The 27,346-nt window shown below is 33.6% G+C and overlaps 1 protein-coding gene across 1 annotated transcript in view; it reads right to left on the reverse strand.

Annotated features, from left to right (window-relative positions):
- Positions 1-27,346, reverse strand: part of MS3_00002334 (uncharacterized protein) — a 176,906-nt gene that overhangs the window by 97,057 nt on the left and 52,503 nt on the right. The window contains exons 3-4 of the mRNA XM_051209902.1: positions 27,192-27,232; positions 185-376 (exon numbers count right to left, since the gene is read on the reverse strand). Coding sequence (XP_051075381.1) covers positions 185-302 — 118 coding nt within the window. The 5' untranslated portion in view covers positions 303-376; positions 27,192-27,232. The remainder of the gene's footprint in view (positions 1-184; positions 377-27,191; positions 27,233-27,346) is intronic.

The raw sequence follows: 27,346 nt of genomic DNA on the forward strand, positions 1-27,346 counted from the left end.
GAATATTTTACAGTAAACATTCACCAATGTTACGTAGCATCATGTTAAACTCAGCGTTCTCCTTTCAAAGTCTTTAACTGTTTTACTAACCAGGACCCATATATCATAACATTTATCACAAAATCGCTCACGACATATGTATATATAAAATGACATAATACACAAATACGGAAATTAAACTTACTATGGATCTCCATAAATTCACTACTCACTATATTATTCACAATATATGTACAGAAAAATAGACCGATACATAGGCACACTCTACATTTTATATACATTTTCATATTTTTTACAACCATTCATGCACTGATGCAATGGTATTTTTAAGATTTGCAGATTAGTGATTCATATTCGGCGAATAAAGTAGAAAATTCTGAAGAAAAAAAACGATATATGAAAATATTATTAAAATAAAGAATATTTCAAACATATATGACTGATATCATCCAAGAAAAAAGTAGAGGACTTAGTAGTGTCTCACTGATAGTGAATATTGATGGTTCTATATGAACTAGAATATACTCAAGATGAGCTAAAATCCTTGATAATGCTGAGTGATCGGACACTTTTAAAGGGTTCAGAAACTCGAATAAACTAGCCAACTAGTTCTTCTTGATTCGTAACTGCACTAAATTTGAAAGTGGACATAGTCGATAGAAACTATACTAACTACTAACTTTTTCTAGTTTTGATAAGTTATAAAGTACGCTACGGTATTGTTTTCCTATGGAATGAATGACTCTGTTGTTGAGTAAGATAACTCAGTCTGCATATAGGATAAAACAGTATTTCATTTGTTTAGATGAAGTATTCAATTATTAGGTTGTACTTGAGTAAATATTAACAGGGGTGTTACACAACTCTACATGTAAGATAAAAAACTCTGATAGGATCAAATAAAATTATTAAAAGATTTTGGTCACCATTTACATGTGATCATAACTATCGTTATGTTTTCTTCACTGGATTCATAATTATTGGATTACATGACAGTTGTCCTGAGGTACTTGTTATAAAAGAACTGATACCTGTAGCAAATCTATTACAAATAAAAGAATACTTGTCTTTAGATACTATACTTACAAGCATAGTGATTGCATTATTTCCTCAATCAGTTATCAAATATTTCACTATTTAACCTAGTTTCCTTAAGCTTGAATGACTATTATGGTATAAAACCTCAATAGATTTTAATAGATCACTATGTTTATCTTCCTCATTATCTTGAGTGCAGATAAATAACATTTATTTATGTATACTTCAAGATATTTCAAATCATATCTTATTTCGTAAGTGGTACAGTCACTTTAGTGTCTTGTAATGTTCATGCAAAATTTCACCCGAACGTATTTGATAGTTATTTTAATCAACTGATTTAAAGATAACTAGATATTAAAAATAATTTCCATTAGCCAGTTAACCTAAATCTCTGAGTGTTACCACATAAAACTCTGATTTTGCTGATATAGTCATTTTATACACATGGGATTAAAGCAATATATCTACCCTTTAGTAGAATAAGTGGAAAAACAGTCACGTTATGAATTGACGACTCAGAATGAAGGTCATTTTTTAATGAGTTACCAACTGGTGTTTCATTTAAACTCTTTTGATGAAGTAGAAAGTATAATATTAGTTAGTCTGTTCATGTATTCAACAAACTCAATTCCAATGGAGGAAGATATCAGGAAGAAACTCTGGAAGTAGGTAGGACACACATTGAAGAAGGCACTCAACTGCGTCTCAAAGCAAGCCATCATATGGAGTCCTCAAGGCCAAAGGAGAATTGGAAGAACAAAGAACACATTACGCCGAGAAATGGAAACAGACATGAAAAGACTGAACAACAATCGGATGGAACTAGAAAAGAAGTCCCAGGACAGTGTGGGTTGGAGAATGTTGGACGGTGGTCTATGCTCGTTTAGGAGTAACAGGCATAAGTAGGCAAGTAAGTTCAAGTATTATAAAACATGATCCATAATTTAAACTATTGGAGATATTTTTAGAGTTTTGGAATATAGTAGTAATAAAAAGTATAATCCTTGCTTATCCTTTATGATATTAGTTTTGTGTTCTTATGGAGACTGCATAATTTCACATGTGCTTTTTTAAAAAACATTCTTACATATTTGTCATTTTGCATTGTGCATCATTTATTTCTCCTCTAATGTACTAAACGTTTTCTCTTTGTTAACCAAGTATCGAATCTCATTCGTTGAGATCATGAGTCAATTGAAGCTAGATCACCATAGAAAACCTGGAAGCACTGGAAGGCCGTTTCATCCTATTATTGGACACCTCATAGTGCTCACCCACGATTCCACCTCTTGAGATTCCAACCCAAGACCTATTAGTCTCGCGCGCGAACGTGTAACCTACAGACCAATGAGCCTTTATCCAACAGTGTTATTGTTTAACATCAAATAATCCACGAAATTGAGCGACACATCTATATCTAATCTACTAATAAACTATAAGCTATAAATCATAAACTATTACGACTCAATTGATTGATCACTGGGTGGCGATCAATGTCATGCGTGTCTAGTCCTTATTAGTGCAGATAGAATGCTATCGATCATGTTGCAATGTGACCACCAGTCTAGGTGACTTGACACTGCGGGCACTATATATTGAGATTAGATGGTGGTTGGAGGTAGTCGAGAGGAAACCCTTTCGACACCTCCAACCACCAACTATTACGACTCATTAAAATGAAATAACTAAAACCTTTTTGATTGCATATATATATATATATATATATATATATATATATATATATACTTTTAACTAACTAGCATCCTATCACTTCAGTTTGAAGTTGTTTTATGTCTAATGTTCACTTAGTTTACTGACAAAATATCCATCCATCCCTATACATTAAATATTAAACTGTTTAAATCCTATCGAAAATAAAGAAAAAACGTTTCTCCTCGAAAAAAACAAAGAAAAGAAAAGTTAGACAGAACTAAAACAAAATATGATCAAGTTTTCTGTAACATTGAAATGAAATATTCATTTTTATTCAACATAATATACACCTTAAATGATAATTTAACTCGAATATAATTCTGTAATAATTTATTGATGACCAAAAAAAAGACAATTCGGAACAATGTCTGAAATTAATGCAATACATCAAATTATTTGTCAAACATATATATAACTGAATATAAAGATTTTTGACATTGATAAAACACTTTTAACAGGGATATTTTAATTCATTTATTGTTTAGAACTGTAATTGATCAGTCGTCTGTTGGCATATGTGTATCTTGTATGGATTGCCTCGATCAGTCAGTCAGTCAGTCAGTAACAACTCAGACCTTCGTACGTACGTACATCAGTTCGAGTTGTCAAACCACATTAGCACAAAGATGCAGTTGTCGACTCAAATCACATAGTGGTAGAGCCTCGATATTGCCTTAAGTCATAAGGTTTCTAAGCAAGGATGAATAACGTCTAAGATTGAATGTCGATTGAAATGAACGGTACTGGGTTCGAGTCCTGAAGTAAATATCAACTCTGGGATGCATATACATTCAGTTGGCAAGTCTCATACAAGACGAAACACGCGTCCTCTATTCCACTACTAGCCATCCTCCAATTTTTAATTAATAACAGGTATATTTGCTTATTTACTGATTGTGTCAGTATCGTCATACTGAAATACGTTTCAAAATACCAGTTTCATGAAGAAAATCTTGGAAATCTAGCGAGAAGCCATGACCAGTGGTGCTAATCCGTGTCGGGTAGAGACAGGTATCTACCTCAGTTCAATGGAAGGTGGTCACGTGATTTCGTGGATTGGTTGATGTTAGACACTAACACCGTCGGATGCCAGCTCAATGGTGTAGAGATTAAGTGCTCGCGCGTGAAATCGAAGGTCCTGAGTTCAAATCCTGTAAACAGGATCGTGTATGCGAACTTCTGAATAGTCCCATAATAGGATGAAACAGTCATTCAGTTATTCCAGATTTTCAATGGTAGTCTAACATGAATCGATTCATGGTCTCGATAAAGAAAAATCAACATAAATCCATGATATGAGAAGAACTTATTTGATTATATAGGAATGGCTCCATTGATAAATTAATCTTCAGCTGACAAGTTCTAAATGGGATAGAACACAGTAGTTAGATTCTACTACAAATCCTTTGTGAAATGTGATTATTATCCCGATAAGAATAATGAATGGTAACTTTGAGATCTATTTATAGACCAATACTAAACGTATATTTTTATCGTATAATTGTTATGTAACTAAACTGTTCATATTCATGTCCCGTTTATTATGAGTTTTATTTCCACCCATGAACTATTATTATACGATTTACCATTCTTGAGTTATGCCTGGTCTACCAATTACTATCTCCCTCATTCACAGCCACTTTTGGTCAGATAATAAACAACATGCAATAAACCTGCTAGAGTTTTTCAACGAAGCACATCCGAATATCCATTTCACTATGGAACATGAAAAAGAAAACAAGTTCCATTTTCTCGATATCGCGATAAAAAGAAGAAAAGATGGTACAGTTCAACGTTCAGTTTATAAGAAAGACACATGGAATGGTAGTTATCTTAATTTCAATAGCTTTTGTCCAATCAGTTACAAAAAGGCACTGGTCAAAACACTGTTTTACAGAACAGAAAGAATATGTACTTCCGATACACTAGAAGAGGAAGTTATGAATGTTAAAAAATGTTTAAAGAATAACGGATACCCACTGAAATTTATTGAGAAATACGGCAAATGTGAAGATAAAAAACCGAAAGAAATTACAGCAAATAAAAAGCCTATTTTTATTAAACTTCAATTCAAAGGTGACGATGTCACAGGATCAATCAATATGAGACTAAAAACTGCACTGACAAGAACTTATCCTGCAGCGAAATTGATTGTCCTGTCCAAAACAACATGTTCTTTGACACAATCAAAGGTTGACAGATATCCCTTTCATGTTACCACCAACTGTGTATACAAATTTACATGTACCTGCCAAAGCAGTTACATTGGTAGAACAGAAAGGAGAGCCTACGTCCGATTCAACGAACATATTCCGAAAAGTTTAAGGTTAAATGGATTGAACGCATTCAACAGTGCTATCGCAAGACATCACCTTGATACAGGACATAAAGCTGATATACTGAAGTCCTTCAACGTGATTAACAAACAATCAAACTCCAACCTTTTGAAATTCGCTGAAGCATTAGCAATCAAACGTTTAAAACCAGATCTATGTATAAAAAAAAGAGACAGTAATAAATCTTTCTTTACCCTGGTAACAATAACCCCCACTCTTTCTATTCATTTGCTCCTATTTATTTATTTATTGCATCATTATTGCAACTCTTTCTGAAGTATAAATTACATCATACATAAATGATTGATTTCAATTCATATTTTCTTTATTACCATTATTCTATTTTCATGAGTTCTAATCACTATTTCAATGTTCCAGAACTTTCCCTCTCTAACTTTATTTATTTATTTATTCGAATCAAACATTTAATGAGCTCATTAACTCTATCTGAATCTTTGCTTGTTACATCATCATACACATGTATTGATCCTTAATCACACTCTTATGTATAAATATGTCAATATCTGTAATAATGTTGAATTTCAAATAATTTAGGTTGTAAGCAGCTGATGAGAACCTAACGAAATAAAATGAATTCATATTATACTGCATCAATCTTCATTCTTGCTCTATCTAAGATAATAAAGGGAACTATATGTATGAAATATTGTACAAATGTTATTTTCTATTTTATGGTACGTTGTGGTCGGTTTGATTGGTATATAAACCCAGCATGTTTAAAATATAATGATTCATATTGCAGAGGCTGAGATTTGATGTTTTGGACTTAACTGGCTGTGCTAGACAGGGAGCAAGATCAATCAGGACTTTAGGTTGCTCGCATGTGTTTTATGAGTCACTGGTTCGATCGACAGTTCGTTGCGTTATACAATAACAGGGCAAACAGATTCATAAGTTATAACAGTGACAAAAACTAATATAGAAATACGCTAATATGAAATTAATCTATTCGGGAAATGATATATATTTCACAGATTGAAATCATGAGGTAACGGCTACTCACTAGTGAATGACTTTAAGAGATACTCCTGGAGTTCTAGTAGGAAGCCGTTACCAATGGAGTTAAACCAGGTCTGTTGTGAGATATCAAATCACTGAAGACAATGGTATACGGTGACGCAACTTCGTGGATTAGTTGAAGTTAGACATTAACACCACGGGATGCCGGCTCAGTGGTCTAATGGTTAAGTGCTCTCACGCGAAGCCAGTAGGCCCTGAGTTCGAGTCCCGTAGGGTGCGGGATCATGGGTGCGCACCGCTGGGGAGTCCCACACTAGGACGAAACGGCCGTCCAGTGCTTCCAGGTTTTCCATGGTGGTCTAGCTTCAACTGACTCATGATTTCAATCTGTGAAATTTCTAAAATCTCCACAAACCCCTTCTGATAATATGATATATATGACGACAAAGACTAGTAAATTACATTACTGATTATAATAATTACCAATTGAAAATTAATATTTTGTTCATGATATATTCAAAATGAATTTTAAAATGTCTGTACAATCCTTCATCACATAACATACAGTCTATTGTCAAAACAAAACAAAAAAAAAAAGAATGATAACATCCTACTGTTTTCCAATAATATAAGTAGTATAACATTCATCATTCAACATTTGTACTTTCATTGTTTCATGGAATGTTTGTAATAAAATAAATAATAATGAAAACGATTGAATGAATAATTATTCCATAGTAATTCAATGACATACATTTCAATATTGAATATCAAGACAATATGAAAACATTCAAAAAAAAGAAGAAAGAAGAAAGATGTTTTTAACTGTTTACAAATGTAATTTTGTATATGTAATAGAAGATTAGTAAAATAGACGATAGATATACTTGAAGATTATACTATTATGTCTATGTTGTCAGGAGATAATGTACATTTCAGTATTTATGCTTCCCTGCTGTTCCAATGAAGTAAATATATATAAACTAATTATTATGAATATTTCTTGGTCATTTCCAATTTCGTCATGGAATATCTGTCATTATATATATGACTATTGTGTAAGTGATTTACAGAATTGTTGACACGAAATACATATGTCTGAACAAAATGTTAATTCTAGCTTAAACTAATAACTTGAAATAGTAAATATTATTAGGAAGAATAAATTTAATTCAATGAAGAAAGTTTGCTTTAAGATGATGTTGTTTATAAAAGCTGTAAAGCCAGTATTTATAATGACTTAATACATTTAAAACACTGGCTTCACGTGGTGTTTCTTGGAGTTTTAGTAAGAAGCAGTGACCAATAGAGTTCAACTAGGTCTGTTATGAGATAGGAATTCATTGACGACAATGGTGAATGTGTCGCTCAATTTCGTGGATTAGTTGAAGTTAGATATTAACACCACATCGATTCAGTGGTCTAGTGGTTAAGGGGTCGCGCACGAGACCGATGGATCCCGACTTCGAATCTCGCGAGGTGGAACCGTGAATGCTCATCGCTGAGGAGTCCCACATTGGGACGAAACGGCCTTCCAGCACTTCCACGTTTTCAATGGTTGTCTAGCGTCAATTGACATATGATCTTAACTATTGAAATTTTAATGATTCCATATAATTATCAAATAAAATTTACATCATCAAGTGTCTGAAGACTTGAAGTAACACTAGAAGGTTCTCTAGTAGTGACCTACACGCTAGTGTACAATAGGAAGATGAAAATGACTAACACACTGGTAACATGAGAATTAATTGTCCAATTAACAGATATGAAGAAGAAATTGTAAATGTAACGATTGCATAATATTTCCAAAAGATTATAAGATGGGAAAAATAACTGAATACTGATTAAAACATAGTGTTATGATCACAAAAGTATGAAAGATTGTACACGTTGCATTTACATACAGAATCCAGATTTGAAACGGTACAAAGCAATAGCCTCCATTGTGAACAAGTTTTTAATTCAATCTCTCTATGATCTTGATTGTTTTAGCGTATAAGTTAATTAGTCGACTTCTTACTAGAATCCTATAGACTCATATATTTATTAAATCACTATCAATGCAATGATGCAGCTTAAGGTAATGATTTCATTGAAAAGATAAGTTTCCATGGTGAATTAACGTTATTTACCTAAAATGACTTAGCGAAGTTACTTTTTCATTTTATAAACTGAAACATTTTGAAAAGTCATTAAATTACACATATACCTCTGTTATGTAATTCAAAGGGTTGAAAGTTTCGATGACCGAATAAAATAATTTGATATAACTTCTAGTGTTCTATCCTAGAAGACTTAATCCTACTTTTCATTAAAGTGCATTTTATTGTTATTTCTACGTTCTGGATCTAATTCAGTTAGAAATAATCAATTTGTATTACTGATGAAATTAAACGATGAAAATATGTGACTAAACTGACTGTAACCACTTCAATCCTTAATACGAACATCAAGACAGTTCTACTGCATGGAGCTGAAACTTTGAGAACCACCATAACCATCATCAAAAGGTACAAGTATTCATAAACAATTATCTACGTATGATACTGAATGCCTGTTGGTCGGATAACATCAGCAACAGTCAACTGTGGGTAAGTAAAAGCCAACTTACAGCTGAGAAGGAAATTAGGAAAAGACCATGAAAATTGATAGAACACACATTGAGGAAATCATGAAACTGTATCACGAGGCAAGGCCTAACTTAGAATTCTGAAGTTAAACAGCGAAATGGATGGTGTCGGGAATCGGAAGCAGATATGAAAAAGAAGAATAACAATTAGAAAGAACTGGAAAGGATCGTCCAAGACAGAGTTGGATGGGGAATGGTGATATGTAGCCTATTCTTTTCCACGACGGTTAATATGCGTACGTAGTAAGTAGTATGAATCAACGATTCCAGCAACGGGATAGTACTTCAACTGAAACGATAGATAACTATCAAGTCATTTTGTAAATGTTATGGATGCTGAGGGAAAATATACCAATAATTATCGTGTTAAGTCTATGGTGGCCTTGGACCTTAAATGGACATTTCCCATTGGTCGATGTTTATTTCACTTGTTAAATATTGTGTAAATGTTGTTTTCTATTTTATGGTACGATGTGGTTTGATGTTTGGTATATAAATAGAGTATGTCTGAAATACAATGATTCATAACTCAGAGGCTGTGACTTGTGTTCTTGACTCAACTGGCTAGGACAGACAGCGAAGCAGGGCCAGTCAGGGCACTAAGTCATTCGTACGTGTTTTCCGTGTCACTGTAATCGATCGGTATAAACCCTGCTCATCATAACCTGCAGGCCAACACGTTACAACAGTAAATTAATTCAAACCAAAGATAAAAAATATTGCATAACAATTTAGTGCTCTAAAAGTAACGCATTTCCCACTAGATACACTAGTCCCGAATTTAATTAATGGTAAAGTCCTGGATAATACACTACTGACAAATCACAATTTAATGAGATATGAACATTTCCCAATGACATTCGCTAAATGATACTATTTAGATCATTCAATCACAAGCAAACATCTACATTATAATTAAAGTTAGGAATAATCTAAGGAATATCTCATTCCTGTTTAAATCTTAATCATAACAAAATGGATCTGAAACTTGATAATTTCAACTTTATTACAATTGGCTAATTTTAATAGTTGACATCATAAGTCAATTAAAGCTAAACCATCATGAAAAAAAACTAGAAACATTGGACGACTGTTTTGTCTTATTATGGAACTCTTCAGTATTGTGCATCTACAATTCCGTCTCTCCAGATTCCAATCCATGACCTATCAGTTTTAATTGGTTAAGTTTAGTGTAAAAATCATTACAACTTCCCAATTCTTAATGATTCTCCTATTCATCAAAAATGTTTAAAACAAACATTTTTTTTATCATATTCAATTCATCATTGTAAACTATTCAACTAGACTACAGAAATGTTTTTTTTTCATACTACAGAAAAGTTAATTTACAAACTATTTCACTTATTTTATATAAGTAGAATCTATAACAGGAAATTATATTTGAGTACATTTTAACAATATGACAGTAACTATGATACAACACTCTATAACAATGATAATTACTTAAACATTGTTTAAACGAATCATAATTAAGTCAAGAAAAGACTGAACTGAAGCTTCCGTTTTTTTGTTCTTTTTTAAGTTAAGATTAGTAAACTAGAATTAAAACAAAAAGCACATTATGAAAATTTAGGCGTCTACCTTATTTCCTTTAGGTATTATACTTTATTATTAGATTACTTATGTGTGTGTGTGTGTGTATTTGTGAATGTTAAGTGTAGCATATGTGTTGTGTAATAATGTATTGTAATAATTAAAATAGTGAATTTATATAAATAGTTATGCTAATTTGAAGAAATTGGATAGATTATACTTGTTTTATAGGTCATATTACTAAAGGTGTTTTAATTCATCATTTGAAAAAAACGATGCCTTCAAATGCCCTGGTACGATCGAAGGTGGGGAGAGTCAACTTTCTTTCGAAATGCTCCCACACGGCCATGTACATACAACCACTATCAGGGAAGTACTACGCAACTACCTTCTCACAGTGTTACTGTTGTTTACGAAAATGAGAGGAGAAAAAGCGAATATCCGGTGCATTGACCGGGTTGGTGGATATGGAGGATTCACATAGGGGAGTTGGAAAACCCTGATTCCAAACCAATCATGCAGATGGGTTCCAGGATCCTGAGCGAACAAATGACGTATGAACCAGTTGTCGGTCACTGGCTATCACGGGACGGCATTCTCTAAGGTTCCTTCACTGCCTTGTGGATTAGACTTTTAGGTAGAAGGCTCGGATTGTTGCCTCCTAAGAAAACCACTTTGTTCGGTTTCGGCACCCCAGCAGAATCACAGCCGTCACACAAATCGAATGATTTATGTGGCGCATATATATTTGGTGCCTTCTTGTACTTATGTTTATATTCACCTAGTATTGTTTTACTTGAATCTTCCCATTGATGTTTAGGACTGCAAATGATCAGTCACTAATTGGCTTATTTGCATACTGTGCATATTGCCTCGATATTGCCTTAATTTACAAGCATTATAAGCAAAGATGGATAGTGGCTAGCAGTGGAAACCAGAACGCGCGTTTCGTCCTACTTGGGACTCGTCAGCTGGATGTATCTGCATCTCAGAATTGATGTTCACTATGGGACTCGAAACGCGCGTCCTGGATTCTACTGCTAGCCACTACCCATCTTTGCTCATAATGTTTATATGTTTAAATAAATAAAAGAAATTTCAAAATGATCAATTGCTTAGGATTAAACAGCAATCTATTTTATGAATAACTAGATGAATAGAAACAATTTTTTCCTCCAAAAAAAACATGTTAACTTCGACTACACAATCATTAGGAAGAAGTATCATTGTTTAAGGCTTATCTGTAGTGGTTTATTGTGATGTCATATGGAATGAAATCTAGTGTTGTAAAATCTCGCGACTAGAGTGATACCTATATACACCATAGAGTCGAAATCTAATGATACTAATTTTGAAATTTAAACAATTCGCCATATGGTAAGATTATTGTCGATTCTGTATCACCCTTGGCAACATTGTGCTTTATCATCCTCATACTAACCCTAATTTCAGTAAGAGTCATGTATTTATGAGTAAATAACTCTCAGATAGGTTGCCAAAGTATTAACAGGAAGATTCTAAAATAAAACAGAAACAATCAATTGGATGGACGCTGTAGATGATTTTTATATGTGGCTATGTGATACTTTTATTAAGGAATGCTCTGTGCGGCTGATCGAACCTGTTCCACAAAAAATCCTAAATCGATAACTGCATACTGACAGTCAAGAGATATCCTTAACATACCCATAAGTTTTGTTTGAACTGAGAAACATTTAAATCATAGAAGAATAAAAAATCTATAACCGTTTTAAATTCCTTATGGTTTCCGACTATACACTACCCTTTAGTGTAGCTGTTTCTATGAACCATGAAACTGGCATTACTGTTCCAGACACCAATGTCATTAATAGCATATAAAAGAGGTACCGATGATTCAGTTTTGTACTGATACCATACAGAAAGAGAGTAAAACCTTCCAAACTAAAATTTCCAGTCCAATGAATATTATTTTGTTATATCTAACTGAATGCTTGAATCCGTTTTCTAAGCTTCCATAATAACATCAGACTAATTCTACACGACAACTTGGACACGAAAGAAAAGGCGCGTAATATGGAAAAAAGCTTTACTCTAAGGTTCGTTTATGAACAGAAAATTGAGAGTATTCATAGCATTTCAAATGGTCTTAAGTTTCTGGAACCCTACTAAATATAGTGGCTGGATAGATCATTATCCAACCAGAAATGTGATAAGTGGTTCTTCACCTTCTAGGTGTTTCTGAGACATTTTCATTCAATGTTGATTGGATAAAGTGTTCCCTAGCGTCTTCGGAACCCCTCTGGGCTTTCCTGGGGTATATTCTAGATCTCAACAACAGTTTCCTAAAAAAATCATAATAAGCTCTAAATACATTACATACCAACTAATTTTATACAATAGCCTGAGTAACTTTTGTATGAAGAAACTTCACCATATTTTACAAATCGAATTAATAGTGAATTTAAAATAAACCTCGCATTACATATACTACTAAAAACATCTTCAAAATAATCCATGTTTAGTGTATAATAATAAATAAAAGTCAGTAATTTGTAATCGGATAGAATAAGAATCATCGGTTGTTTAAATTAAGACAATAACACCGTCGAATGCTGGCTCAGTAGTCTAGAGATCAAGCGTTCTCACGCTAGACTGAAGACCTTGGATTCGAATCTCACGTCCGAGATTATGGATGCTCACAGTTGAGGAGTTCCGTGTCATCCTGTGCTTCCAGGTTTTCAATGGTAGTCTAATGTTGATCCATTCATGATCTCATTTAGAATAAAGATCATAAAAGAGTAAAATAAATTTACTTCGTAAATAATACCCGTAGCTCGAGAAGGCAGTGAGTAAGATTTTCCTGACAGTGACTGTATACACCAGGCCATGTGAGAGTATTTCAAGAGGATGAACTGACCCTCCCTACTTTCAGCCATACCAGGGCATCATCAACAAATTTAGATAAATAACAAAATTTATTTTAAATAAAAAATATAATTAAAATCATTCATATTATCTTGTATATACAAGTGTCTACAATCCATCATAAAACAATGTCTACAATATACTAATGTATATTTGACAGAACATATATGCGTCAACATAATGAATGATCAGTATGTATATTAGTCATAGAAATATCATGATATGTACACATATAAATATCATTTCAGATTTACTGTTCTTGATATAACTACATGAATATAAATTTGTATTTACTATGTTCATTAGTCATTATTATTCATACATTCATGTCTACATAAACAAATGAAGAATAGAATATAATGTACATTTTTTTCCATTATTTCATGGATAAATGATTTCATTGAAAAGAAAATCCGTGACGCGTAGAGACAGGTATCTACCTCAGTACAATGGAAGATGGTCGTGCAATTTCGTGGATTGGTTGAGGTTAGACATTAAGGCCGTTGGATGCCGATTCAGTATGTAGTGTGGGTTACTTATATCCACACAAGTAGTATATGACGGTTGTCAGGCATAGAATATATTTCAATAGAAGATAGATTAGGAAAGAACGGGAGCGGAACAAAATTGGTATGAAAATGCATAAACAATGAAATCTGAGACAATGGATTGATATTTGCAACAGGAACAGTCAAGTTTGATATGATGGATTGACATTTTGCGAATTAACAATTTACTATATGGTTCTCAGATTTTATTGAGATGCTCTGTAATGTCGTGTCTAATACATTCGACTGTCCTCACTTTGGTGGAGTTTTGTTCTCTGAGCTGGATGGTTTGGTCGTGGAGCTTTCATCGTTCTTCTACACGACATCATTGGCACAAACTTCAGATAGAAGTAAAGTGTTTGAATTTCTCCATATGTGTCTCAAAGCTTGTTCTGTGCTGAAGTTTGTGCTGATGATGTCGTTTAGAAGAACGATGAAAGCTCCACGACCAAACCATCCAGCTCAGAGAACAAAACTCCATCGAAATTATCCACCTGAGCTACAAATCTTCTCCACCATCTCATTGTCCTCACTGGTGTTTTGTTCACTACAAATGGTTTGGAGGTTAAGCGTTCGCGTGCGAGACTGAAGACCCTGGGTTCGAATTCGGCGATGGGGATTGTGGATACCCACTGCTGAGGAGTCTCACAACAGGAAAAAACGGCCGTTCAATGCTCCCGAGTTTTCAATGGTGGTCTAACATCAATCAGCTCATGATCTCAATCGGAAACTCAATGTTTTTTTCACGAACTGACATCAGTTATAGTCCCGAAACGTTATTTAGTCAAATGCTCCAAATCCAAGACCTTTTGTCTTAAATCTGATTTGTTCGTCCATAAATTATAGTCTCGCCGAAAAGTTTTATTATAAGCTTCGGATAGCTAATATCTCTACAGACATTAGTAAGCTTTAATTAATTAAGTTACATGTCTTTCTGTTATAATTTGATAGAAATTCGAGAAGAAAACATTTAGTGCATGGATATCCAAATGTATGTTTATAGACTTTTCTTTATTCCTAGCCTTTCATTGTATTCATGAATTGAATGGAGTTCTTCTACATGACATGAACAATTTCATTTAAAGTATTTAAATAATTTTTTTTAAAATTGAAGTTAATATCAAGAAACTGAATCAAAAGTTAAGGTTAAACAGTTTATGGAATACGAGAATCGATAAAGAAATATAATGAGTACCTTATTGATTTGATATTTTGTGGCCCATGTAATTGACTCCGGTTTGATCCTACGAAGATACTATGAACATAAACGTCCCATTGAATCCCTTATATTACCTAGGCTAACGCTATTTGTGTGACAGAGACAATCATTTAGAATGGAAAAAACGGGAAAGCGAAGCGAAGGAAATTGAACCAACTCGATTTAATCAAGTGTAACTCAATATTTATAGCCAGGCAAAAACAATTTATAAATACGTGATGAATAGGGTAAGCAATTAGAACACATACGACCATATAAAAACGGTCAAGGTTAATAAGCGAATAATTATCATTGTCAAAATGTGTCTTGAGACAAATGAATGAATTGGTTTGTCCAGGAGCTAGAATAACTTATGTCGGCTTAACTTAGTATTAGACACTATAGTTATACCAAAAATCCGAAACAAGTTTAACATCAAATGCAACGGTTTTTGGATGCTCTGAATATTTCTCGTATCAGTTAACAGTACTTCTTATTGTGATTATGATTACAGCAAGTATCATGAATACCTTAGACTTACTCTTTTAGTTTACAACAGCCAATAACATCACAATTCGAAACTAGTTTGTTTACTCAATGGGAAAATATTTTGGCAAAACTAAAGTAACGAAGTTATAAATAATAATAAATGTATACGCAAAATTATTCATAATAATCCTTTTTAAATAAACTAGTTTGAGATATCGCTATTTTAAATGTCAATGATCATTATACAACAATTTTCTGAACATTTCTTTCGTTACCATCAGAGGGGGTTTTGTGGATATTGTAGTAATTTCAATAGTTGATATCATGAGTTAATTGAAGCTAGACCACCATGAAAAACCTGGAAGCACTGGACGGTCGTTACGTCCTATTGTGGGACTCCTCAGCAGTGCGCATCCGCCATCCTACTCGCGAGATTCGAACCCAGGAACTACCAGGCATCCGGTGTTATTAATGTCTAACTTCAACTAATCTTTGGTTAGACTATTGATTGTAAGGCGATAAGAAAAGTAAATTTTTACTATATGGTAATGCTAGTCAACAAACTTAGTGAAGGCATTTATTGTTTTGGTCATTAATGTTGATAAACTTTACTGAAGCATCTTAATGCAAGTCTTATGTTCATAGACAGTTTTCTTGGATCGATTTTATTTCGAAGTAGGCATGTGTTATTTGTAGTAACCTAACTGAATACAGTATCACTGTAAACATTGTTTAGTACTTGAGTGGTTCATATATTAGTAAATAATAGAAATTTACACATTGTACTATCAGTTGCGATGTCCAGCCCACATATCTTATTCTAGCTTCCGGACAAGCCAATTCATTCATTCTTCTTGAGTCACATTTTGACCATTTTAATTATCCGCTTATCAACTTTGACTGTTTTTATGTAGTGTATATGTGTGCATTCCCTATATTACTCATCCCATGTTTGTAACTAATTTTTGTACTGACTGTAAATATTGCGTTATCCACTAACGTGATTTAAGACAATGGTTATATACGAGGGTAGCTGGGACGTATGTTACTATAGCAATAAGTAAATAATCTAATCGGAGTCAGATCTTCGGTCCACTAAAATATGATATCGGTAGTTATTTTGAAATTGGATTCCTCATCGTAATTCATTCAGTACCTTAGAGAAGGTATAAACACAAAAATTACAAGTTTCACGGTAAGCGCTGTACATTCTGATGACTGAATCCAAGTTCAACGAGCCATGGTTTCAATATTAATTATTACGTAATAAGACTTGGAAATAATTCTAATTTATCGGTGTTAATTATCTGGGTTTCAGTGTGATTTACCTAGATCAATTGTAATTTCCTAAGATTAATTATTGGTAAGCAAACGGTTACTGTGCAATTAAGTTATTCTCAAAAATTCATGAAATTTCGAAGTTAGATTTGGTTTTAACATTCTTAAATAGTTTCAAACGAGAATAATACACATAACTTACGTTTCTTAGTTATCATAATGAATTACTGAATTTCCGCATACAAACTGTTCACATCCTTTCAAACAAACTGAACTATACATTATTATACAATGAATAAATTGACTAACATTAAACAGAACAATAAAAATGTTCAGAATAAACCAATTATTTTTAATAATTTTAACAGTTGTATTCACTAGTCAATCTAAGCTATACCATCTATCGGAAACCTGGAAGCACTGGATGGTTGTCTCGTCCTAGTGTAGGACTCGTCGGTAGTAAGTATGCACGATCTTGAACACGGGATCCGGACTCAGGACCTTCGGTCTCGCTCTCATTAAGCCAGCATCCAACGGTGTTAATATCTAACTTCAATCGATTCATGATCTTGCTGTCTCTTCCAGACAGGCTTCTCACTGGAACTTCACCGAATACATCTTGAATTCAGTCACCGGTGATCACATGGTGATTATTAATAAACAGAATAGGGGTTTATTGAGATTGTACTAAATTTTAATAGTTCAATTCATGAGTCTGTCTAAGCTAATAACAACTTAAATATTAATTTATAATTTAACAAATAAAGAATGATTACAATCCAAATATTTAAAACCCATTTCAACATTCATTTATTCATGCCTCAGTTTAAATTGTTTATTATTATTATTGTCACCAGTTTGAATATACAGTGGATAGAAATTTAAAAGTGGACAATCCCTATATATATATATATATATATATATATATATATAGAGAGAGAGAGAGAGAGGGAGAGTGTTGTAATGATTTCCTTTACCAAAGAAAATTGTAGTTTTCAAATTTTGTCCCTTTTTGTTGTTGCTAGTTGGTTATTTTAGGAATGAAAAGACTGAATTAATAAAAAATATTGACAGATTTATAAAATCTAAATCTAGATTTTAGAATAGTGAACGAGTAATTGAATATATATATATACTAATTTGTTTATTGTGTTAAGAATGCAAATGGGAGGCTTATGCTCTTTCACAATGCGGAGGGGGTAGTAACAGACGTAAACTATGCGCAATAAGTAATGAATAAACACTAAAAGGGTAGATAAGTCAAACGAGATGAAATGGGCAGTTAACTAAAACAATACTTACAGATTATAAATGAATACACATTCAAAATTTAAGGGTAATGATAGATAGAACCTATGAAATTTACAAAACGTTATATTCCAATTCTATTGAATTATTAGTGTCTTATTGTTTTGTTCTGTTTTGTTTTTCTGGTCACATTGTTTAACTCAATTTGTAGTGGTTTTCAGTATTTATCACATTTGGAGGAAACTGGATTTCATATATCGATTTAAAATATAAAGAAAAATTAATTATTCTAGATTGCAATAGTTAAAATCATGAGTCAGTTGAAGCTAAACCACCATGGTTGTGCTGAGAATTCTATATTGTACCAAAAAGATAATATTGAATAAAGCCATTAATAATAATAATAATAAATAATAAATTAATAATAATAATAATAATAATGGTAAATCTGGAACCACTGGATGACCGCTTCGTTCTAGTATGGGACTCCTTAGCAGTGCTCATCCACGACCGCTACACTTATCTTGGAAGTCTCATCAGCCCTTGTGGTCTGGTGTGTGACAAAAACTCAGCACGGATACAGAAGGCTCGACTAACTTTTGCCAACTTGCGTCATTTGTGGTGTAGGCAAGATATCCGTCTATCAACCAAAGGACGTGTTTACTGTGCAGCAGTTCATTCCGTCCTACTTTATGACAGTGAAACATGGTCGGTAAGAGTAGAGGATATTCGTACGTTACTAGTATTTGATCATAGGTGTCTTCCAAACATTGCTACTATATCCTGGGACCACCGAGTAAGTGACTCATTTGTTAGGAAATGGTTAGTAGGTAGAGATGTCAAATCAATTGATGAAGTATTAGAACTTCATCAGTTGAGATGGCTGGGACACGTGTTACGTATGCCCAACGACCGACTGCCTCGACGTGCTATGTTCAGTGGTATAGGAGTAGGTTGGAAGAAAGCTACGGGTGGCCAGACCGAAACATGGCACAAGTCCATGAAGTCACTGACAAGTGGACTGAGTCATGTTAGTAGGTGTAGACTACCTGGTTGAGGATCGCGAGATGATAGCAACCGATGGTTAGAGACTTTGAATGACATGGCTCAAAATCGTTTGCGATGGCGCAGGTGCATCCACTCTCTGTGTTCTCCCAAATTCTAATCTTCTGAATTCTCCTCGTCTCTTTTTTTTCTCCTTCCGAATTTATTTCACTGGATTATACTCTTTAAATAACATTTCCAAACCCTAATGTTTCCGAATACTGCTTATACTCTTACTACCTATACCACTACGGAATTTGAATGGACAACTGCATCTCTGTGCTAATGTGGTGTGGCAACACGAACTGATGTACGTACGTACGAAGTTTTACGTTGTTACTGACTGACTGACTGCTCATCCACGATCGTGCTCACCGCGGAATTCGAACCCAGGACCTATCAGTCTTGCTACTGTAAAAGTTTGAAAATAATCTCTAGATGTGTTTTTAAAAAAAATCAGAGTTGGATAGTTGCAAACATTAGTAGCTAGTGTGTGCATTTCATACTAGTTAGGATTTATCAGCTGAATATGCCTACATTCTAATATTGATGTTCACATTTAAACTCGTTTAAAGAGCTTAACAGTGAAAAGTATCGGATTTAAATGATAGCTCTCCAACGGCCCCACTATTAATTGATATTACATATTTAAAATGGACATATGCCAATAAAGACTAAATGATTGTAGATTATAATTTCAGCAACTAGTTAGTATAAAGTACGACAAACATTTCTGTTAACGGTTTAGATAAACAATTTTCGATCAAACAAACGTTGCAGACTGCAGAATTGTACACCTATGATCCTCGTGGGAATAAAGTCCAGAAGCTTATGACTGAAGACTGATAAGAAAAGACTATCTGTTGCCTTCTAGTTTTTTATGGTTGACTAGGCACAAACAATCTCTCATGTAAACAGCTGAATAGCTTCTACTAACCTTCTATACTTATATTAAACGGAGATAAAAACAACTAGTTTAAAGTACATCAAAATAACTTCATGTGAATAAGCGGATCATTAAATGTGAAGAATTGTGACATCGTCGTTGTGTTTGGCGTGCGAACTTCAGGATCTAGTCCTGTTCTTAATAACGGGTAAGTATTACTGTACAATATTGCACATATATATAACACCGTTTGATACTGGCTCATTGGTCCAGAGTTTAAGCGCTCGCGCGCGAGACTGATAGGTCTTGGGTTCGAATCTCAAGAGGTGGGATCGTGAACGAACACTTCTGAAGAGTCCCATACTAGGAAGAAATGGCCGTTCAGTGTTTCCAGGTTTTCCAAAGTGATCCAACTTTAACTATAAAATTCATTATTAACAATTTTCACCAAAATCTAATCTTACGTAAATATGAGAATTTATAATTATGTGTCTTATATCATTCTGTCAATATACGGTTTTAGATGTTCATTAGTATTAACATTATTATTATTATTATTGGTTTTGTTGTCATAGTGAGTGTATTTCTTCGTTCTCTTTTCTTTTACCAGCTAATACTTTTTAAACACGTAATGGATTTAGTAAACATATATGTGTGACATATTTTGAGGGAAACATTCTAGACTAATCTTTATGTCAATTAATTAATCATCTCTTTGGATAATCGTTTAGTAAAAAAAAAAAACAAATATGAAGAAGTTGAAGGAAAAATTGTTTCTTTCTCAAGTAGTTATGTTCTAATTACTATAAACGTGATGTTTAAACTGAACAAATATGTTTAAATACTCTGGGTTTAAAGGTAAAAATTAATAGTTTATGGCTGGTGTAATATTTGGTTACAAGACTGACAGATAACAGTAATTATTATAAATGAAGTGGAAGAATCCTTTTCTAACCAAATGAATGGGTACTTATTCATTTAGTTCATTCATTTTTGTTACTAAGTTTCTTTCAGTTATCTTAGATACTATAGTAACTATCCTATAACTAATTTCGATTTTGGTTCATTTTGGTTAAGCCCTTATATTAACTTATTTAATAGACAATGTTATTTGAATAGTAACAATTCGCAAATACCTTTGTACTGTTATAATCACTAGATCATATGAGAGACTCTGACTAAAATGTTGATTGCTTAAATATCACTCGATGATTCGTTCTCCTTCCCATGTATATATGTACTCAAACCTATTATTAGCCTTTGACTTACGTAGCTGCGCCTTATGAGATTTGTCTATAAATTTATATATGTATTAGCTGGCTTACACATATTCACCAATTTGTTTCAAATTCGCTCGATGCGTTTAGAGCTTTGTGATCTGCGCTATCCTCTAATAAACCGTAGTTGCCACTTCTCTTTGCCTTCTCATTTAAAACATCATTGAGATTTATATTATAATGCTTATCGAGGTGATCGATTAACGAACCAAAGCCACTACAGAACTTGATAAGTCATGTTAAAGTACTATATACATTTTACATAAGTTATTTTTCTCCATAAAATAGTAATCACATTTTCATTATCATTTTAAGAATCGATTAAGTCCATCTTTATTTTATTTAGTTATTTTAGGTACCTTAGTAACTACATATTGTTATGTTTTACTTACAAGCTGTCTATCATCACATTTAGAACATCAAGCAAATATTTAATTACCATTGTCTAATTAGTTCGTCGGCGAAGTATACTTCTAGTAAACATCGTTGATGATATGATGAATTAAACCTAATCTAATGGTTTCAACTAACGTTTCTAATCTTATTTAATATGTACATTTATTTGAAAATCCCAAAAGATAGAAATAAATTATTCAATCAATAACAAGATGCATTTTGTAAACTCCATATATACAATGTTTGTATTAAAAAATACTAGTAACAAAGTTTTTCATGCTCAATATCAGTTACGTAATTTCTATCCCGACCGTTGTTGCTACCTTGACGTGGTGGTCGGGCTTGCCTGTCGTGATGAAGCAACCGAGCTATAGCGGCTGGAACAACCGTTCCTCAAAGTCCTACGATGCCAGACAGGTCGGTTGAAGAGCGGTAAGTCTAAAATCAACAAACCCAAGGTACGAAGGCGAAGTCGTACTGCTGACTGTACAGAGGTGTGACAGCAGTAAGGTGTTTCCTTCAGAAAACCAGCATGGCAGCGATGCTGCCTTCCCACAAGGAGGAGTGGGGTTAGAAAAGGTCGACCCTAAAAATGCACACCTCGCCTTATCCCACGGATATCCGTGTCCGGCGGTAAGGTCTCAACAAGTACGGAGCTAACACAAAACTTACCCATAAAAAGGTCGTGTGTGACCGATCTCAAGCAGTTGTCCCTTGGGCACTGCGGTCACTTTCTGGTGGTCACTAAGACCACCTCTAGTCCAATTTCCTTTTCAGGCATCTCCAGAAGAATCCTTCCACGGTGTGGGCAACCGGGAAGTGATAACCGCCCTCACACCTCTAACAGCACTCAAGACCACTGACGTAATATCTATTATCAGTTTAAAACTAACCATCTAAATATTTCTGACTTCTTGCTTTCTTTTGTACTAGTATTGTATATTTAAATAATACGCTAACAAAAAAAAGAAATGGAGCAAAGCAAGAGCAGCATTTCTACAATTGAAAAACATATGGAACTCAAAACTACTGTCAACCAACAACAAAAACAGAATTTTCGATAAAAGTGCCAAGACAGTTCCACTGTATGGAGTTGAAACTTGGAGAACTACGAAAGTCATCATCCAGAAGATACAAGTGTTTATTAAAAAATTGTCTGCGCAAAATACTTCGGATCCGTTGGCCAGACGATAACAGCAACTACCTACTATGGGAGAGAACAAACCAGATCTCAGCGGAGGAAGAAATCAGGAAGAATTGCTGGAAGTGGATAGGACACATATTAATGAACGCGCCCAACTGTGTCACAAGGCAAGCCCCCACATGGAACCCTCAGGGCTAAAGGAGAAGAGGAAGACCAAAGAACCCAATTCGCCGAGAACTGGAGACAGACATGAAAAGAATGAACAACAATCAGATAGAAATAGAAAGGAAGTCCCAGGGCAGAATGGGTTGCAGAATGCAAGTTGGCAGCCTATTCTCGATTGGGGGTAACAGGCGTAAGTATGTAAAGTCCAAAATGAAATGCCTAGAAATTACACAGCTTTAATAAACACATTTGTGAATATAAACATTGTAAATATCTAATATTTACTTGTAGTCAAATTAAACAGAATAATAAGATAGAAGTAAAAGATTTAGAAAAAGTAAGAACAGAATAAATATTTGTATTTCGGATTGAGTTTTTCATTATGTAAATATTTATTCTCTTTCTTTCTCTCCCTCTCTCTCTCTGTTCTTGTATACTGACTCATCTTGATAGCTTCAATGAAAGAAAAAAACATTATCTAAAGCTTAATGAAAAATATTACTTTATTACCGAGCGATGAAACTTGAATCCGGCAACATATCATGTGATCTACTTATGCCATTCTTGAATAAAAGATGATAACAGTTTTTTACAAAATCTATTATCAATCCATTTCCTCAGAGAATGGGGATTGTATTATTTTTCAAAGTTGAATTCATGATTCAATGTAAACTGGAACACTATTAAAAACAAGTAAACACTGGATGACCGTTTAATCCTGGTATAGAACTCCTCAACAGTGCACATCCACGACCTAGCACGCGGGAGCATGGATTGACTGAAGTTGGGCAATAAAAATGTTAGTTCCCGTCTAAAGGTAACTTTTTGCGAAAGCTTGCCATACTGAAAGTCCTTCAAACGGTTGAAGCAGTAGCCATCCGTTTTAAGAAACTGGAGCTGTGCATACAAAAAAATATCTTCAACCGCTCCTCTTCCCTTGGCCAACCTTAAGGCTAATTAATCAATGGTAATCTTAGCTGTTGAATAACCTAATTTGATCTTTCGTAGTCAAATGTAATTGTCTCTGTTATCTTTATCCACAAATCTTTATATTATTATTATTATTATTGGTTAAACATCATTACTAATCTCCCGTATACATGATTCATTCACTTCGCATTCACCCAATATAGTCTTCCACTACACATTTGGTGGAATTGTAATTGCACTATTATTTCTCTCACCCTATCTGATCCATATTTATTCTGATCATGGATCTTGACATTTTCACTTAACATATAAGCTGATTCAAGTCAACATTCCATATGAATCATATCAACAGGAACAATTTTATTCAAGTTTGTTCGACAATCCTGAATTCACCTAATTTAACTTTAAACGATATACTTTACCCTAAACCTGACTACTATTTGGATTATTAGTGTGGAAAATATTTTAACTTTGCATAATATTAGATGATAAATATCATTATTTTACTTGTCACCAGGATAGAATATTTTAATATACAGATAATAGTATCATTATCAGTAGTAGCAGTAGTAGTATTGTGGTGTGTGCTATTTATATTGACATAAGTGGTATATGATGTTGATCGTGAACAAAATGTATGGCAGCAGAGAGACAAGAGGATCAAACTGTAAAGAATGGAAACAGAATGCAATTTGTATGAAAATGCAAGAACAATGAAGTCTAAGTCATTTTGAGATAGTTGGTGGACATTTTGCAAATTAAGCATTTACTTTATGATTGTTAGATTTTATTAACAAGTCCTGTAATTTTGTGTTGAATATATTCGATTGTCCCCACTGGTGTTCTTGTTCACTACAGTATTACTGTTTTCGTTATTATCAGTAGTACCATTAGCAATAGTAGTTGAACTCAAGTTATCTCGTTCAGAAAATACAAACACATTGATTGTTTTCATCAGTCTGATGTTGAAAAACATAAAATTGAAAGTAAATCAATTAAGAAAAGTGATTTGGATGATCTCGTTGTTAATTTTAATTGAAATATGATCAATTCGTCTATCCTGTATCAATTTGTGTTATAATGGCTATATTGAAACAATCTTAACGGAATCCTTTTTTATGACAAATATGATTGGTGAAATTTCAGTCAAAAACATCAACAACTGGATAATTTGAATCATGTTAAATTGAAATAATTATCATATCTTTTGTGTAAGTCAGTGGTTATCTAGATTCAATAGCTCAGTAGATAAAGAGATACCATTTGAAGCGAACGGTACTGGGTTCGATTCCCGAAATGAACATAAACTCTATGATGCAAGTATATTCAGCTGACATAGGACGAAATGTACGTTCTGAGTTCCAACGCTAGCCCCACATTTATTCCTTATTGAGAATAAACATTTTAAACTACCGAATTATTGAATATTAACTTAGAATAACACATAAATTAGGTTCTTATTTACTGAAATCAACAAACATAATTGTTTTTCATCATTGTCTATGAAAATTATATTAATAGTTCATTCAAATGAACAACTAATAATGGATGGTCAATGACTTGAATAGATAATAATAATAATAAAAATAACAATAATAATAATAATAATAATAATAATAATAATAATAATAATAATAATAATAATAATAATGGTATTAATCATAATAATAACAATTATGATAACTAGTTAGTGTATATATATATACCAGTTTCCATTGAAGTCAATGAGGTATGAGACTATATTTGACACTTCCGGTATATTTCAGATGATAGATAATTATAAACATAACTAATTCATTGAATAATAGATTAGTAATCGATTTTCGATTATTATATAATATCAGAAGAGGTTTGTGGAGATTTTAGAAATTTCACAGATTGAAATCATGAGTCAACTGAAGCTAGACCACCAAGGAAAACCTGCAAGCACTGGACGGCCGTTTCGTCCTAGTATGGGACTCCTCAGCAGTGCGCATCCACGATCCCGCACCCCGCGAGACTCGAACCCAGGACCTATCAGTCTCGCGCCAAGCGCTTAACCAACTAGCTTCAATCGACTCATGAGTTCAATCTGTGAAATTTCTAAAATCTCCACAAACCCCTTCTGATAATAATCATTTGCTCACTAGTGACTGACTTCAAGAGATAATCCTGGAGTTCTAGAGAGGAGTCGTTACCAGTGGAGTTCGACCAGGTCTGTTGTGAGATATCAGCTCACTGAAGACAATGGTGTACGGTGGCACAACTTCGTGGATTGATTGAAGTAATGCATTAACACCATTGGATGACGGCTCAGTGGTCTAGTGGTTAAGCGCTTGGCGCGAGTGACAGGTCGTGGGTTCGAGTCTCGCGGGGTGCGGGATCGTGGATGCGCACTGTTGAGGAATCCCATACTAGGACGAAACGGCCGCCCTGTGTTTGCAGGTTTTCCATGGTGGTCTAGGTTCAATCGACTTATGAATTCAACCATTAAATTACCATATTGTCTAGGCTGATGTAGAAATATGTAATTGTTTGTTACGGGAACGATAAGTTTGTATTCATAGCTTGTCTTACTGTCGACCACTGTTAATCCCTCTTTTAAAATCATACTGTTTGATTTTTATCTGTGTTTAGGCGTGATTTAAATCGTTTTGTTTAAATTAGATTACAGTACGATGAGTGTTTGTTAAATATTATTACTGAACAGAAAAGTATTTTCAGAGTTATTATTAGGGATATTAGTTTGTGAAATCTGATGAATATAAAATCATTTTCACATGTGGTCTTTGTCACTTAATACTGTTAAGCATTAAATTAATGTAAAACGACTGTGCACTGTTAAATAGTTTTGTGGAGTTCTCAATCTGATTACAGTCTGTAATGAATACTAACTTCATACTGATTTTTTCCTACAGTAGTTAAATTTCAACAATACCGTGTACGTATATCAGTACATACTTTATAGATACAAGTCGAAAGGTATATGAAGTAAAATCTCCAACAACGTATCAATTTTATAATTCACAGATTGATATTTTTTATAGAACCACTGAAAATCAGGAATCAGTGGAGAAACGTTTCATTCAAGTACGGGATCAAACCTAAGACCTTTATGTGCCGCACCTGGTTCTCGGGATTTAGACCACCAAATTGACACTTAGTAGTTCACACTTTTAACTATAATCAGTTCGCCATATCGCACATTCACCATTTAATCACACTGACATGTAGCTGATTCACCTCTGGTGTTGTTGAATTCTACTCGTCATGGCATTTCATTTACTCTCCGAGGGTTACTTCCGAAAGCTAGTTACTAGACTGTACATAATAACTATTACTAAAGGTGGTTTTTAGAAACTATTGAATTTCGTAGTTTATTTCACGGATTATTCTTGCATAACATTCTACATAGCATCAAAAAAAAAAAAAAAAAATTATTTACCTTGTTCATCGTTTTATATTTTTGCTTTTTTTCTCCCTTACCTGAATGGAAATACGAATAATAATAATAATAATAATAATAATAATAATAATAATAATAATAACAGTAACAGGCAAGATATGATTTTTTATTCTTATCTAAAACCTAAGGGGAAC

The sequence above is a fragment of the Schistosoma haematobium genome, chromosome 1 (genome assembly GCF_000699445.3).
Source record: "Schistosoma haematobium chromosome 1, whole genome shotgun sequence".
Taxonomy (NCBI): Eukaryota; Metazoa; Platyhelminthes; class Trematoda; order Strigeidida; family Schistosomatidae; genus Schistosoma; species Schistosoma haematobium.